Here is a 17350-nt window from a genome sequence, read left to right on the forward strand (position 1 = left end):
TAAAATTTGGATGTGCTCTCCTTTGCCAGATTGTTACAGTTCTATTTCAGGTATCTCCATAAATTTCCAGGGTTTTAGCCAGATTATAATAACTTTGATTCCTCTTTCTTGGGTAGGACTTGAATACCTGAGAAGGGTTTAAGTTGTGCTTTACTGTACAGAACTGTAATTTTTAGAGTGCAAATGAAACATTACTTGTCAGTTACAGAACTAAGATTTGTGTCATTTTTATATACAAGTGGTTAATTTTTCAGAAATTTTACAGAGTATTTGGCTGGATTGAAGTAAAGTTTAAATAAGTGTCAGTTTAAATCCCATTTCTCTGGGACTGCAGAGGGTGGATGCTCCAGATACTGTGGGACAAGTCAGGAATTGGATTGCTTGGCCAGGTAGTGACTGTGGAATGGCAGACACTGAAAACCTTTTTCCATGTTAGGATTCAGATCCTGAAATGCAGGTTGTGCCAGCTGGGCTCTGCAAACTGGACCTCAGGCTGCAGTTGGGCAGTGTGTTCTTGTCTTTAACATTGTCTGGGTTCTCCTGATCTGGCCTTCAGTGTGCTCCTGGCAGGTTTTAATGATGTTTGGTACTTGGTGATCACAACGGGTTTGTGAATCCCAACCTGGAACCTAATATTATTTGAAATTTTAATTCAGTGCATTAAACACTATATTCAAAAGTGGTAGATTAATTGTTAACCTTTGGAGTACATTGCTTGGAGTGTGTCTTGAATGTAGCCCTTGAATTTTGAGAGGTGGGGTAAAAATTCACTGCCTGGAATGAAGCAGTTGCCCATGATTTAAAGTGTTCTGATTATTTGTCTGATCAACCAAACAAAACTCCCAATCCTTACAATCCCCCAAACCAGAAATGTGGTTTTACCTCTGGGAATACAGGGGGCATTCTGTGAGGGCAATTTTGACAGTGTTGTTCCAAGTTAAATATTTCTAAATTCACAGAAGTCTGGTGCCATCATCAGCGAGTGGAGCTGTTCCCTGTTCCAAATCTGACTGTGGTTTCACATCCAGGAAAACAAAGGCTTTGGAGTAGGTAAGTCCTTCCCTGACTTTGACCTGCAGTTTTTAGGCTGTTCAATTTGAGAGTGAAGCTGCAGCTCTGGAGGAGAAACACTTGGCATCTTGTCATGAAGAAAGCTCATGTGAATGGAGTATTTATGAGAGAAAGCTGCCAAGTCAGCAACTTCACTTACTGGTTTCACAAGCTGTTTTTCCTTTAAAAGAGACCAAAGAACTGGAACAGGCTCCAGGTAAAGCAGAACTAAGGGAATGAAGTAAAGCTGTGTGTTAGTCCAACAGGGACTTTATTTGAAGGTGATTAAATACCTCTGCTGCTGGCCAAAAGCTACAGATGTGTAAGAGCTGCACCACAGAGTGCACCAGTAAGAGATGGGAACAGTAAAATGGAGACAGAGACCAATCAGCTGGGATGGAATATTGAGGGAAGTAGCTCATAGATGCTGTAAAAAAATTTATTAAAAGAAGGGAAATTTTTTTTAAGAGATGTCAGTTAAAATTTGGACATAAAGGTAAAGAGCACAGGTGGGAAACCTGGAAATAAACTGGGAGTTCTGAGGGACAGAAGATTAAATAAATGGGGAGAAGCTCTTAAAGAATTGGCTGCAATGCTCTAGAAAACATTTTCTTATCTTGTTAGAATGCTGTGGTGCTCAGCTTTATGCCTCAATAAATTTCTAGACCATACACAGTTGAGGGATAAAACTTTTATTTAAAAAAATTCAAATTTCTCTTGACACGTAAGTCTTAGTTGAGGTAAGTTAATGTACTAGCTTAGGAAAACAACTTTCAGGATTGGGTTTCATAAGCCATTAACACTCTGTTGCTTGCAGGGCTCCAAGAGCTAGAGGTGCAAATTGTAAAGGAAGTGTCAAGTTTTCCATCCAGCTGACCTCTGCTGCGGAAGAACAGAATTTACACCTTTTAGTTCAAGCCTCTTCCGCCTCTTTGCATCCTTTGTTCCTTTAGTGCTCGGGTCTCTTGCCCTGAGACTCTTCACTCCTCCTCTGTTCACAAGGTGCAGCTCCAAGAGGTGGCTGAAAGTACCTCATTGGCAATTTGGACAGTGAGGCTTGTGCCAAGTTCAAATAAAAAACCAAAACCACCACAATAACAACCAAAGAACCATTGGCAAACTGCCCTTGTTCAACAAACAGTTAAAGCCTGAAGGCAGAAAAACTTCTCTTGCCCTCCCCAGCTCTCGAGGCAGCAGTAGGGGCCTCTCATGGCCCTTCACAGTCATCTTCAGCTGCTTTTATGTATATTCTGAACAACCTGACACGACATTGCCACCTCTGGAAGTACCTGAATTCAAGGTTTAAGCTTTATTTTCTAATATGGAAGTAAATATCCTGAAGAATCTATAGTCTGACCAGCCCCTCCAAGAGCAGATGAAAAGGTACCTGACCCATTGGTACCTCAGAAGTGTGGATATTCACAATTTTACTTTCCATATGGTAGAAGTACTAAGTTACAACTAGTACCTGATACCTGAAGTGTGTAAGTAGAACTGCCAGCACAACTACATGGAGCAAGATCTAAGTCAGCTGCTGTCTGGAGTGCCTGCCCCACCCTCTGAGCAGGACTGACACTTTCATCTACTGAACCTTTATGTAAAAGTACTGAAAACACTCTTCACAGGAGAACTGAAGTAACATTGAAAGCACAGGATATGCCAGTATTCTCTTTTTCCCTAACACTGAACTAGTGAAGCTTGAAAAGCTAAGAGTACTGCAGGCCCTTTGTAGCTAACAGTGGATGATCTGACCTGCAGCAGCTCAGTCTTCCTCACTTCGTCTTCCTGCCCATTCCACCCAAACTCTGCCTTGTGCAGGTTCTTTGCACTCATCTAAATGCACACATTTTTTCTCCTGTAAATGGTCTAAATACCAACAGCCATTCTCCTTGTCTGAAATTCTTGTACCCCTGCTACAGCTGCTTGGGGAGAAATTCAGGCAGGATGGCTGATCTTTTTGTACTGACAGTGTGAGTATGGGCAATGTTAATTAATTGTAAAATAAGCCTTTATGCTTTAAGCTTATTATGGTTGCACAGAGGGCTAATGTAGCACATTGCCACTGAAGGAAAGGCAGTATGATTGTCTAGGCTTTATAAAAATAGTGCTACTCTAACATGATAAAATATATTTAATTTTAATTGAACTTGAGGTAAGCCCATCAGTGAATGTTACTTTTAAATATTCCTTAAATCCAGCAGCATTGCAATCTTTTGACCAGGAATAGGCTCTCTTTGAGACTGAGCCTATCCGTCTTAGTTGCTCCTTAGAGGAAAAATGTGTAACTTTACATAACTTCTGAATTCCAAGTCATTTAATTCACACTATTATTTATCCCATCCTACTCTATGGAGGAGACAGCTTAATTACCACCATCTCTTCAATTCTGACTGCCCCAGGTTAATTCTGTGCAGGCAGGGCCTGCCTGAAGCCCACCCAAAGCCCATCTCCCTTATTCCAGGTGGAGCAGCAGTGCAGTCTGCAGTGCTTGGGCCATGCACCTGTGCTGACTGCCCAGTGTCCCCAGGCAGAATTTGGGATTGCAGGAATCACAACAGCACCTGTGTTGGCAGACAGTAAGAGAAGGTTGTCTCTGAGTGTTAGAAGGGCTCTGAGGAATCACAGCTGCCAATCCACAGGGTGAGCTCAGGTACCAAATCACTGAGACTTGCTCTCACACAGGCTCTGTGTGAATTGTAACCAGGGCAGACATTCAGAGAGGCTCAGGATCACATCCTGCTCTGGCTTGGTCTGCTTGAGGCAGCCGTGCATGGTCAACGTAAGCATCACCATGCAGCTACTACAGAAAACATATTCCAAGTGACAACACAGAAAACAGCTCAAGAAGCATGGAAATAAGGCACTTAAGTGAGACAGGAACAGGCTGGCTCCCTCTGAGCCCCAGGCTGGCTCAGAGCTCCCTGCTGCAGAGGGATGAACAGTACCGTGCGCGAGGAGGCGGCTGCCGCGGGCAGCCCCGCTGCCCACACAGACCCCTAAGGCAGCATCGTGCACAAGGAAGCACAGCAGGACCTCACTGCTCTTAATACTGTGCTCTGAGTGGCAGAAATACAACTTTTGGTCCATTACCACCCCTAAAACACTCATTTCACAGAGCAGCAGCTTTAAGCAAAGTTAATTCTACACAACGCGCGTACCCTGAGACGAGTACAATGAAATACTGACAAAAATCAAGTCTAGAGGAAAAAAGGGAAAGGTCTGATGGATTGCTTAAATTAATTTGCCTACACAAATGCTTGTTTCTAGCTTTTCTGGAGTAACAAATCCAATGTTTCACAATTATTGTTTAAATGAATCCAGTATGAAGTACAATATAGTGGAGTTCAAGTACTATAAAGACAGGGGTTTGTTACCAGATTGTTGTCTAACAGCTGGAAACTGAGCTTTTAACATTACACTTTACAACAAGAACAAAAAATCCCTTTACTCACTGCTAAAAGACCAAAACCTTCCAGCCTGGGTAAGAAAATGAACATCCAAAGTACAAAGAGCCACAGCACTGATCAAGTACCCAGTCAAAGACCACTTCTCTATTGTTAGAGCTGATGGTTACTCGAAGCTTGAAGTTTCCTCCCTCGTTGCTGCAGGGTCCAAACTGCACAACTTCCATGTCAAATGTCACAGTGGAGCCAGAAGTAACAGCAGGCAACTGGTTTGTCATCTCTTTTCCATTTACAAATACTGCCCCTGAAACAGTTAGCAGATCTAACAATATTTCTCATTTTCTGTACATACTAACATGCAAGAACACATCTCTCTATTTTTTGCAGGCAAATAGGGAAGTAACCCTGCTACATTTCTCCTGTCACATGGAACAGGCTGCAGTAACTGCTAGCAGGAAGAGATCTGTGATCTCACCAAGGATTTTTAACTGCACAAGCAGCACATACATGAAAGTTGCTCATGTGTCATGTAGGGATCTAAAGAGCCAGGGGCTGTGGGTTTTGGGAAGAGAAATTCTTGCCCGTATCAGGAACAGCGTGGCCAGCAGGAGAAGGGAGGTCATCCTTCCCCTGTACTTGTCACTGGTGAGGGCACACCTCGAGTGCTGTGTCCAATTCTGGCCCCTCAGTTTGGAGAGGATGTTGAGATGCTCAAACACATCCAGAGGAGGGCAATGAGGCTGGAGAGGGGCTGGGAACACAAACCCTGTGAGGAAGCACTGAGGGAGCTGGGGGTGCTCAGCCTGGAGAAAAAGGAAACTCAGGGGTGACCTTATCACTCTACAACTCCCTGAAAGGTGGCTGTGCTCAGGTGGGGTTGGGCTCTTTCACCAGAGGTCACAGTCTCAAGCTGTGCCAAGGGAAATATAGGTTGGATATTAGGAAAAAGTATTTTACAGAAAGGGTGATAAAGTTCTGGAATGGTCTGCCTGGGGAGGTGGTGGGGTCACCATCCCTGGATGTGTTTAAAAGGGGATGGGACGTGGCACTGGGTGCCAGGGTTTAGTTCAGGTGTTGGGGCACGGGTTGGACTCGCTGATCTTTAAAGTCTCTTCCCAGCAGGTGTTTCTGTGGCTCTGTGGCTCAGACTCACCGTTGGTGCTGACGCACACGGCCTGGTCCCGCTGCAGGGACTCGTCGCCGTTGCGCTGCTCCGCGCACACGCCCAGGCTGTCCCGCCGGTCCGGCTGCCCCACGGTCTCAATCCTAACAAGCAAAAGGTTAAATCTAAACCTGAAGCTTTAAATCAAAACATACCATGAAATCCAGTCATTCCAGACCCCTGTACTGTGCTCCAGGGCTCTCAACAAATTCACCCAAGCTTCTGGGGAGATCCCTGGTGAATGACAAAATTCCCACCAGCTTTCCCAAGAGCTCCACTGAGCAATACTCTATTAATCTGTACAAAATATGAAGCAAACTTTTACTTCCTGCAAACTTCCGGTGCTATTTAATACAATTCTCCACTGTCACAGTTTAGAAATGACCTTTCAAAATTATTTCCAGTTGTCTGAAGCATACAATATGCTCAGCTGGACTATCAGCTATACCACACTACTGGTCAGCATCATGTATTATGGCAAGACAGCTGTAGCTTCAGCAGGGATTTAATAAGCAGACTGAAATAGGTTTCTTGGAGCCTGTCATATTCTGCTGTAATGGGATGGGGATGGGGTGTTGCTTTGGGGTGTATTTGGTTTGGGCTTTTGGAATAAATCAGCCTGGTGCAAACCAAGCAATGCCTAGAAGAGCATTTACATATCTGGCCTCTGCTCAGCTGTATTCACAGTTTTAGTCTGGGGAACGACTCTCTGAAGAAAATGCAAACAAGTTGTGCAAATGACCAGGGACTCAGTTCCCTGTGGGCCCCAGCAGAGGAGTGAGGCTGCACAGTTTGTACACTGAAGGGCTGTTCTGGACTTGAGTCCTTTCTCATGTACTGCTACCTCTCAAAGGTGCTAAATCCTACTTTACAGAGAGCCTGAGTGACTCAGGTCTTTTCTAGAAAGTAAAGCAGTTGGTATTTTCATTGCAGCTTGAGAGAAAGAACAGACTGATCTGTGGTTGTTGGCAAACAAAGGAAAACTTCAGCAAAACTTCCAAGAAACAGCAATTAAAGGGGGCAGTGGACTGGCACACAATGGGTTAACTCTTTAGAGGCAAAGATAAAATTGGAACCATGTTTTACTTTTGCACTCCATTAGGTTTTTCAGCCCCCTGGGAATGGCCCTAAGAGAGCAATAGCCCTGCACTGTAAAGCAAAGGAAAAATGATTACTTGAATCTCCAAGAAGCTTTTACTTTGGAAGGGATCCACCTTCTTTTCCCAAAACAACCCTAAAGGAAAATTCAAATTCCTTTTGGTGCACAACAAAAATGCTGCACAACAAAACCTTGTCCCTGCCACTGCAGCCCAGACACTGAACTTGGTGAACCCCCACCAGTTCCCATTTGCCTCAGAGCACAGAAAGGTCCATCCATGGTCCATCCATGGGCATCACAGGCACTGCCTCAGCCTCAGCTGTCACCAGAGCTGTGCTGGGTTCCTGACAGAGTGTGAGCGCCACAGGGCAGCTGCAGGGTGAGCCCAAATCACTGTGTGCCTGCCCACAAGGACTGTGGCTGCCCACAGCAAAGGAAGCTTTAGGGAGATGAAGGAGATCTCACTGTGGAAAGATGTTCCCTTCCCTAAGGGCAGCTCCCTGGAGGCTGCAAAGCAACAGGAGGAGACTTGACCTAAAGCAGTGATGTTTTGCTACAGCTTGGCCAAATGCTTCACCTCAGAACAACTGCCACAGTTTATCTTTAAAATGTAGATACAAAGCACTGTGTTTATCACAACTTCACTGCTCACTGACAAGCTGTGCCTGGGTCCTGAACACAGAACACAGAGCTGCTTGAGAATAGTAACTTGTGTTCCAACAGCTGGAGGAAGTCAAGCACCAAGTACTACATCACCCAGTCCAAGAAAATCTCTCACACTTCCAAACAAGAAGCTACTCTTGGACCTTGGAAGAGGAACAAAACAAATTTTTGAGGTTGTCTCCAATCTCAAGATTCGTGTCACGATAGTTCTTGTGGACACGTGCTTGTTTGAGCTCTGCCATCCTGAAACAATCAGGATGGTTATGGACTTGGAGAGAAGTCCATAACCAAAATGTGAAGCAAAACATTTTCATATGCTACCAATAAAAATGATAAAAAGCACTGGACTGAGAGAGAACCAAGGGAAACCTCAAGGTTCTGCCTTTAATTTCACAGGCATTGCTGAGCCAAGAGAAGTTAAATCTAGCAACAGATTTGAAATGAAAGCTTTAGATCTTTTTATCCATCTCAGACAGGGCAACTGAATACATCCTCACACTACAATCATCTAAAGTTAACATAATCCATTATCAGGAAGGGATAAATGAAACACCATGGAAAAAGTCATGAAAGCATCACGAACAGCCCTTTTCAATTGCCTGTGGGGGCTGCCTGCCGTACAGCAAGTAGTTTTATTTAACCAGGGAAAAGATTAAACAAAGCTTCAGAGTCTCTGAGGTCTGTAATGACAACTGACACATCCACAAGGACATTCCTCATACCCTGTTAAACAGCATCTTCTCAGGGATAGGATGACAGGCAGCAAAGCTGCCAAGGTTTTTAATCATGTTCTGTGTCAGATGGAAAGCTTGAAATTCACAAGATCCCTTCTCCACTCTGGATGTTCTAATGCCAGTTTCAAGCAGTTGTCTGACCAGCACTAATTATCTCACATGTCAAAGGCATTGCTGCCAGACTGTCATCCCAACAGCACATCAGTGTTTTTGTGTCAAAGTCTTCAGAGCCAGTGATTAGTCTGGGAAGGAAAGCACCCCTGACCCAAGGTTAAAAGGAGCTAGAGGCAAAGCTCCACTGACTTCAGCCAGTAACAGCTGCTACAAAACATCAGGAAGTTCAACATTCCACAGATCTGCTCAGCATGAGCTATATTTTACCATCCCTCTGGAGTTCACTCACTTTTATATAAGTGCAGGTCCTACAAAAACATCAGGTGTTTTCCTACAAAGCCAGGAAGCAGAACTAAAGGAAGGTCAGATGTCACATAGAGGCACTACCTGGACTGGAGCTGAGCTCATTTACAACTCAAACATGCCTCAGGTTTACACACAACTCAGATGTGACAGCTCACAGGGGATGCACCAGCCACCAGCCACCCAAAAAGGACTTGCCTGAATGTTAATGTCTGCCCACAGAAATAAGTAGGAGCTTTGGAGTAGAGCACACCACAGGACTGAGAATCATTCCGGAGCGCTATGTTTCTTCGGCTGCTCAAACTGTAACCCTCCAGACCAGTTGTCCATTCTTCAAAGAAAACAAACAAAAAAGCAAGAAAATGGTGAACCTCAACTTGGTCCTCTCTGTGCCAAATCAAGCCAGTCCCAATGTCTACTCAGTCCACCTCATGCAGCTTAAGCTATGTTAAAAACAGGGGCTGGTTTTGCCTTTTTCTTATGGAGAGATTTGTTTTTCAAATAAATCGCAATTACAAAAAGTATTTTCCAGCTCAGAGTTCACCAGGAGTTCACTCTTTGCTGCAATCCCTGCCAAGTCTTATTGTAAGAAAAGGAAAGCCTTCATTACCCACTGTGCTTAGAAATTTGTAAGTGAACAGAAAATTTAAATTTTCCTCTCTCCAAGATAAGAGCTTCTTATGAGCTGTAGTGCAGGAGCGTCGGGGGCAGGACGGTCGGGATGGACGGAGACGAGAGATCTCTGAAGCCCTGGCTGGGAACTTGGGGTTTATTGCAAAGGGCCTGGGGGCAGGGCCCTGCTGGGAGCTGCCAGCCACAGCTCAGAGCAGGAATGAGAAGAGAGGGGTAGGGAGGATGAGAGGGTGAGAGAGTAAAGAGAGCAAAAGCGTAAGAGAGCGAGGTTCCCGTTACAATACAATAAATCTTCTTCTGTGTTGAATATTCTGATTCTCACTAACCAATCTAGTACAATATACAAATCCTATAGCATTTACATACAGCCTATAAGAATCATTACATTACCATACTGTGTTACATTTTAAACCCTAAAAACTCCTCTGTGGGCCCCTTCTGCCAAGCTAGTGGGGTCTGCTCTGACCTTTGGACCTGCCTGCAAGCAGAGGGCGCTGTTCCATCAAAAGGGGATCACCTTCAGCTGGCCACACCGTTGTTTTCCAGTTGTTCAGTAACTGAGGTATCTCACAGCTTGCTTTCATTTCAATCTCACTTATAGTTTCTATATTGTCAAAATCTTTTGCCAGACAATCATATTTATAAGGTTTTCCTGTTTCATCTTCCTCAACACTGTAGGTCATCAAGAATCCTTATGTTGTGGCGAGGGAGAAGAAAAAATAATGCTTTTCTTCTGGCTCACACGTTTTCCAAGGCTAAGGAAGCAGCGAGGCACCTGGGAAAGGCTCACTGAGTGTCCCTCAGCCAAGGAAGCCAAGAATGCATTGCAGGACAGAGGGACAGCTCATGCCATGTCTGTGGGGCAGTGTCGCAGACATCCTTTTTATGAAAAATCCTTTCTTAGGATTTTTCCTGCTGAAGCTGAGAAGTTTCAGCAATGAGATGTAATCAATGGTTATCTGCTGCTGTGGAATGCAACAGGTCTGTCTTGGATTGGCCCATCTTGGATGTTCATAATTAATGGCCAATCAAGGACCGAGCTATCTCGGACAGAGTCCAAGAGAGCTGCTTTTGTTATCATTGTTTTCTTTTCTAGTCTTAGCTTAGCTAGCTTCTGAGGAAACCATTTCTTCTATTCTTTTTAGTATAGTTATAATGTAATATATATATATATCATAAAATAATAAATCAAGCCTTCTGAACATGGAGTCAACGTTCTCGTCTCTTCCCCAACTCAAGAACCCTTGTGGCCACTGTCACAGGGCAGGACGCACCGTGGGGCACCAGCGTGGTGCGGCCGGTCTGGGCCACGCTCCAGGGGCTCCACTCCTGGCGCCCGTCCCCACGCGCACACACCCGGAACTGGTAATCCACGTGGGGGTCCATGTGCAGCACCAGGAACTCGGGCTCTGAGCCCACGTACACGTCCTCAAAGGGGCTGCCCGGGCTCTTGCGGAACTGCAGCCGGTAATCCTGGGGCGTGAAATCTTCATCCACCTGCAGAAACGGTCACTGCGTCACAAAGGAGCCCTCTGGCTCTCCCTCCCCTCTGCAGGGGCACAGGACAGCACTGCAGGTGATCACCCACAAGGTACTTCAGAGCAGAAAATGTGCCTTGTAGAAAGTAACATCAGTGTCTGAGCCAACAGATGTATCAGATTGTCTTATTACAGTTAGAAAATATCTACAGAAGAAGAAACATTTAACAGAAGGCTGTTCATTCTAGCAGAGATCTAAAAAGATCCTTCAGCCAAAAGCTGAAAACAACTTTGCAGAAGAAATTCTGTACCAGTTTTTAACAGCAAGGGAAAATTAGTGTTGTCCTTCATAAACTGTTCCAGGGAATGATTTCCAGTTCTTTGATATCTCTGAGTCAAAAGATATTTACACACACCCCCTCAAAAAACCCTCTCCATTATTCCGCAGGCACAACCAAATCCAGGGAACTCCTGTACAGCACAGAAAATCAGACCCCACCTGAGAGCAGTGCCTATGGTTCAATAACCTGAGTGCACATCCTTCACAACTGAAGGGTGGCCAGCAATGAGTGGCTGTTGCTAGAACAACAAAGGTTTGTTTGATGCTGCCAAGGAGCACAGAGCTGTCCAACAACAACTAAACCACATCAGACCACAGCAGTGGTTTACACAAAAATAGTTTTTGTGTGTTGAAGAGAAAGGCTACTGGACTAGCAAATACAATAATATTTTCCTTTTTCCACCCACTGCATCTCCCTAGGAACACAAAGGTGTTTAGAGGTAAAAGTGTAACAGAGCAGGTCCAGCCTCCTCCTGGGTCTGCTAAAGCAAGTGTCACTGCAGGCAGACAGAAACCCAGCACCAGCCACACACCATCACTGCAATGCCTTGTCTTTAAATGACACCATTACCATAGAAACCTCTTCTTAAGTTTTTAACTCGACACTGGAGTGGACTAGTCCTTGGAAGGCAGTAGAGAGTTCAGAAAGAAAGTGGATTGTTTGGGTCTTTTTAGAAAAAACTCAAGTCTAAAGGAATTTCACACAGGATATTTTACCTACCTTACACCATCGGACTAAAATACCTCCAGGCTTTTCCACAAACTCCTCCAGCTGTACAGGTGGGCGGGATGCCACAGTTCCATGTCTGAATATTTGATTTTTCAATATAGTAAGGAGGCAGTCATCCAGCTGGGCAGATAAACAAGGCACGTCAACCAAGGAAGGCACTTCTGGTAAGCTGAGAAAGGAAAGTTTGCTGTAATGAGAGAGGCCAGCTTCCACAAATTCAAATTTCATCCGTACACTTGAATCTGTGCAGTTCTGCAAAGAGAGAGCAGCTGCAGAAATTGGCACGCGCACTCCAAACTTAAAAGACTCAGCAAACATTGTGTTTCAGCCCTAACCAGACTGTTTGTCAGCAAATACTCTGAAACACAGGCTGTTCTACAGGGAGTGGCTTCATCCTTCCCAAATAAACAGCCTATGTTCCCACAGAACATATGGAGGTGAAAACCCCCTCCATTCTGTGAGCACCAGCCCCAAAGAGAGTCTTTGAAACAAACAGGACAGCAGCACCTCAAATGAATTTTTTGAGGCAATGGAGCAGAAAGCTTCTGTTTCAAAGGAGAAAAGATCCCCTAAAAAGAAGGGCACAGGTGCCACTGCCTCAGACCACCTCAGAATGTTGGCGCCTTACCTATCTAGCTGAATATGTAAAGCTTTTTTTGTAAAGTTGCAAAGTTTCTCATTCTGTTGTCCCACATCTCCATCGACTGCACTCTCTCCTGTAACCAAACAGTAAAAATATTTCTAATGAGACAACATCCACAGAAGGCATTCTTTGCTTCAAAGAATAACCAGTTCTGACATGAAAAACCAATTAAATGTGAAGCACTCTCAGCACTTTTGCTAGTCTTAGCTAGAAAATGCAATTACAGGTAACAATATAACGCCTATCTAGCAACTTTTGAAGCTCTGAAAGCTACCTGTAGACACACCCATAAGAGATGTAATAATTTGCCTCAGGTCTCAGACAGAAGCAGAACTGGGGTCAGATGACAAAAAAAACAGGATTATTAATCCCTTTCTCCATTAGCTTTAAATGAAGAAAAAAGCAAAGCACATTCACTGATCAGAAAATAAAAAAGCAGGCACTTAAAAGCAAGACATAATGTCAATCACTGTTCTGTTTGCTACAATCACAATCATTGTCACAATGAAGGAAATAATCTAATCCATGCAATAGTGTGGAGATAAATACAAATATTTTCCTAAGCTTTCCATATAAAGTAGCATCCCACACTTCATCTTACAGAGACATATGCTCCAGTCTCCTGTCTGCTGACTTTAGGGTAATTTACAACTTCAGCCAGCTGAGTCCTTTTCCAAGTGGAGGATTACACACGTTACAAATCTCTGAAGGAAAGCACACGTCATAATTGGCACAGGAGATTTAATAACCACGAGGTTTAACACCTCTGTGCCTCAGCTGCAGCTTGTGCTGGTCCTGCCCACAGTCCTGGTGATGCTCAGAGCACCTGGGGGAATGGGAACTGCAGCAAGTCTGCTCCTCATCAGACCCCACAGAATTTCACACAAAAAACTTCTGCCACCATGCAGATTCAGTAACCTAAGGCTTAAAATAAAATCAAGGTGAACACCAGCTGTCCCAGAGCTGTGGTGGTAGAAAAAACCCCAAATTAATCCTTAAACACAGTCACTGCTCCTGTGAGCAGGAGGCACTGAGCTCCCCAGCCAGCACAAACTCAGGGCTGAGGAGGAACTGGGAGCTTTCCCACCCCTGGGACACAGCTCAGCTCCCAGAACTGAGCTCATGCTGAAAGAAAGCTAAAGTTGAGACATGAGAACAATGCAAGGAAACTGCCAACACACTCATGGCTCAGACATGCTCCCAGTAGGTTCTCCAGCCTGGGGAAAACAGGCAAGAGTGACATTCCTTTCTGCCGAAGTATTTAGCATCAGCAGGGTATAGTCTGGCCCTTACAGTAATATTCCACATGTCCATTTTTGTCTGCCTCATCTTCAGACTTTTTAGAGAAATTTTCCCTGTACAATGGCTCTTTGATTCCTCATCTTCCCCACCAACAATAACATAATCACACTCAGCAGGACAACATGTTTGTTTCAGCTGCTATTTCAGCAAGACAGACATAATTTACTTCATCAAAGCAGACACTTTGCTACAGTGGTACCCACAATGTATTTTATTCCAAAGTACTCTGACATACTTTTCTGTCTACCCTGGAGAGGTAGAGAATGTCTCTGCAGTGAAATAATTCTCAAATAGGTACTTCCTGCCCTCCAGGAGAGGCTACACTGACACATGTACACCCCAGGATTGGAGTGAAATGCTGAAATACATTGTCAGAGATAATAATTATCATTGTAGGATGATAATAATGATAATAATAATTTGTAGGAGATAATAATGATCAGCTTTTCACTACAACAACCCAATTCTTAACATTTAGTTTGAGATAAGCCCAAAATGAACAAAATACATTGATAATAATGGGAATACTCCAGAATTTTGACAGAGCCACAGTGGAAGGCAGAGCTAAGCCTCAGCACCAGGTCCTGCCTCACCTTCCCGGAGCAGATCATCGGCCGTGCTGACCCCGTGCTCTATCAGCTTCTGGCACTCGTCCAGGGGCTTGATGCTCTCCTGCTCGATGACATCCACCTCCTGCAGCAGGGACGTCAGGCGCTCGTCCAGCAGCTTCTTCAGGGTCCCTTTCAGATCACTGAAATGCTGCTCAAGCACATCTCTGGTGGATGTAGCACTATCTTTGATCTGAATTCAGGTAACAGGAAAGAAGGATTCAGGATAAAGGCAAAGGCCATGCACATATTTTATTTTTCTGAAGCATCTCATCCACACTTGCTGGAGAAAAGCTGCAAGTGAAGTCTGCTTTAAAAAATCACCACTGGCAGTTAACAAATTAGTGAAGTCATTTTTAGTACATGTACAGCAGGAAGGGAGGCAAAGAAACCAGCCTGGATGAGGGGAAGAGCATATTAGCTAAGCAAAATACCAGCTGGGTTATGGGTGCTTCAATCAAGGAATTTTTCTTGTCAGAAAAATCCAAATGTTCTGTAGATCTCCTCCCTGCTGCCCCTCAAAAAAACCCCACTGCTGTAATCCTATTTAAAAACCACTCTGCCATCCTCTGGTAATCCTCCTTGCAAACAAAAACCTATCAGACTTTCAGAAGACTGTCTAGGAGCACTTTTCCAAGTGCTATCACTTCACTGGATTTTTAAAATCCTCATAAAACTGCTTTCTTTTCAGTTTTGTTCAAACAGCTACCCTTGGTGACCAGGCAGGGTGAACAGCAAGTCTGTTTTGATTCCGGAAGAACCCAACCACAGAAGGTTCTACAAGTGCTCATTAAAACGTCTGCAAACTTGCTGAATCTGGCTTTTTGGGAAGAAAACACACTTGAACATCCTTGAGCTACAGATGCAAAAATCACAGAAGCAAACATCTCCCTGTGAACAACTTTTCTAAGTCACGCACACAAGGAAATGCTGCAGCACTCTGACAGCCTTACACGTAATTTCTAGATCTTTAGAAGTACAGACAACCAACACAGGAAGTTCTCTGGTTAGGTAAAATAAATTTCCTCTTCACCAAATACTCATGAAGGTCTGCAGCTGCCACACAGCTCTGTTTCCCTTTTCTTGTAAGTTCAATGCTTGAGGAAAAAAAGGAAGTATTTAGCTTTGTGAAGGGGTGGGGCAAAGGAAGACAGAACATTCACTTCTCCAAGCATTTTACCTCCATTACAGGCAGATACAAATTCAGCAGCTCAGCCACAGAATTAGATACTGCTCATCATGCAAAAGAGGAAATGCAAGTCCCTGAACACACAGAGCTCTGTGAAGTTTGCAGAAAATCACATCCCATTGGTCCAAAGAAAAAGGATGCAACGTGAGTGATCCAGTCCCATCACATCAGCCAACCAGCCCCCAAATAATAAAGCTGCCACTATACAAACCCCAGACTAGCACACTCAGAACCTTGGGAACACAGGGAACTCTTGGATGTGCGCAAAACAGCAAGAAGATGGAAAGAGAGAAAACAGAAACACGCACACAGCAAGGGGATTGCCCCCAAGAGCAAAAGGAAAGGTGAGCTAACTACACACTCACTGCACAAAGGCACATGGGCTGCCTCTCACTGCCCAGCAACACTTTGGGATGACAAGGTTTGGATGAAAGACAGCCATGAACAATTCATTTTCTTAAGCAGTCTGTGGTTTCAGTGCTGCCTAATTAAATGTCCAATGATCACCCACACACTGAGAGCAGGACACTCACCCAGCAGATTCACAGCAGGTTTCTGCATTAACGTGATCCACTTCAGAAAAACCAATAGGTCACCACGGAAACACTCCCTCAGTTTGGTTTTGTTTGGGTCTTTATTTACCCCTCGCAGAGCTGAATCGAAGACAGCAAGGCATCACTTCCAGCCTGCAAACCTCCATGTGCTGAGAGGCTGCCTGGGCAGAGGAGCCAGCCCGGCACTGCGGCTCTCTGTCCCTCCTATCTGCTCCTGCATCTCTCACGGTGCCACGGGAGCCCTGCCCGGCTCCAGCCAAACCGGCTGACCGGGAACGCCGGCAGCCCTCCCGCCTGACCCACAGGTACGTGACCCGGGCCCTGCGGAGCATGGGGACAGCAAGCAGCCTTCATCCAGGCCAGGGAGCAGCTGCCCAGGCAGGTATCCCATGTGAAGATGGGCATAACACACCCCATTAAATCAGACTTCGATCCCGGCTACTTTGGAAGCGTAGTTCTTTAAGATATTTATTCGTGCCTGGGAAAGCTCCCTCTGCTCCCAGAAAACGAAGTTCAGCTCAGTAAGAGATTTCAGCTCGCGTCCCTTTCCTCCGACACGTCGCACATCTGCCATTCCCACACGCTCCATCTCCGGCACCCCCGCCGGTCCCGGGGCTCTCATCACCCCCGGGGCTCCCCCTGCTCCACCCTGCCCACACCTGAGCCCCATCCCGGCTCTCCCGGCGGACAGGAACCACGGACAAGCACCGTGTCCCGGGAGAGGAGAGGCCAGGGCCCGCCGCCCCCAGCGGGGTCCCCGGTGCCGGCCGCCCCCAGCGGGCCCGCCTGCGGGCACCGGGCAGGCACAGCCCGGGCAGGGCTCCGGCCGCTCCTCCGGGGGCAGCTCCGGAGAGCCCGGTCCCGTCCCGTCCCGCTTCCCCACCTGCTCCCGCGCCTGGTGCAGCCCCCGCAGCCGCTGCTGCAGCTCCCGCCGGTAGCTCCGCGCCGCCTCGATGCTCTCCCGAGCCTCCTGCAAGAGGAGCCGCACCTCGGCCTCGGCGGCGGCGGCCTCCATGGGCAGCCGCGGCGGCAGCGAGGCGGCGGCGGCGGGGCGGGGCGGACCTCGGCCCTCGGAAGGGCCGCGCATCCGCGGGGCGGGGCGGGAAGCGCGGCGGGAGCGGGAGGTGGCCCCGGGGCACGGACCGGCGGCTGGTGACGTCAGCGAAGTGTGACGTCCGCGGCGGGCAGGGCACGCGCTAGCTGCGTGACGTCACTGCCGAGGCGCGAAAACCCGGCTGACAGCGGCGAAGGCGGGAGAGGGGGCAGAAGGGGGCGTGGCCTCGGCAGAGAAGGGGCGGGGCGACCGCGCGCCGGTCCGTCCGCGTCACGTGACCGGGGACAACG

The 17350-nt window shown here is 46.3% G+C and overlaps 1 protein-coding gene across 1 annotated transcript; it reads right to left on the reverse strand.

The window, feature by feature from the left end:
* Window positions 1-1726: 1726 nt before the first annotated feature.
* Window positions 1727-17258, reverse strand: CRLF3 (cytokine receptor like factor 3). Its single transcript, XM_030961880.1, has 8 exons — window positions 16890-17258; window positions 14249-14456; window positions 12339-12426; window positions 11702-11879; window positions 10437-10659; window positions 8728-8860; window positions 5608-5720; window positions 1727-4758 (listed from the first exon to the last, which is right to left on the reverse strand). The coding sequence occupies exons 1-8, from the start codon at window positions 17091-17093 to the stop codon at window positions 4505-4507; spliced, it is 1401 nt and encodes a 466-aa protein (XP_030817740.1). The 5' UTR covers window positions 17094-17258; the 3' UTR covers window positions 1727-4504.
* Between the last annotated feature and the right edge of the window lie 92 nt (window positions 17259-17350).

This window comes from Camarhynchus parvulus, chromosome 18 (genome assembly GCF_901933205.1).
Source record: "Camarhynchus parvulus chromosome 18, STF_HiC, whole genome shotgun sequence".
NCBI lineage: Eukaryota > Metazoa > Chordata > Aves > Passeriformes > Thraupidae > Camarhynchus > Camarhynchus parvulus.

Coding starts and splice junctions, on each gene's coding strand:
- CRLF3 (XM_030961880.1), bottom strand. CDS start 17,093: ATGCGCGGCCCTTCCGAGGGCCGAGGTCCGCCCCGCCCCGCCGCCGCC. Junction 12,427..14,248: donor CGATGATCTGCTCCGGGAAG/GTGAGGCAGGAC, acceptor GTTTGGTTACAG/GAGAGAGTGCAGTCGATGGA. Junction 8,861..10,436: donor CACCACGCTGGTGCCCCACG/GTGCGTCCTGCC, acceptor TTTTCTTTGAAG/AATGGACAACTGGTCTGGAG.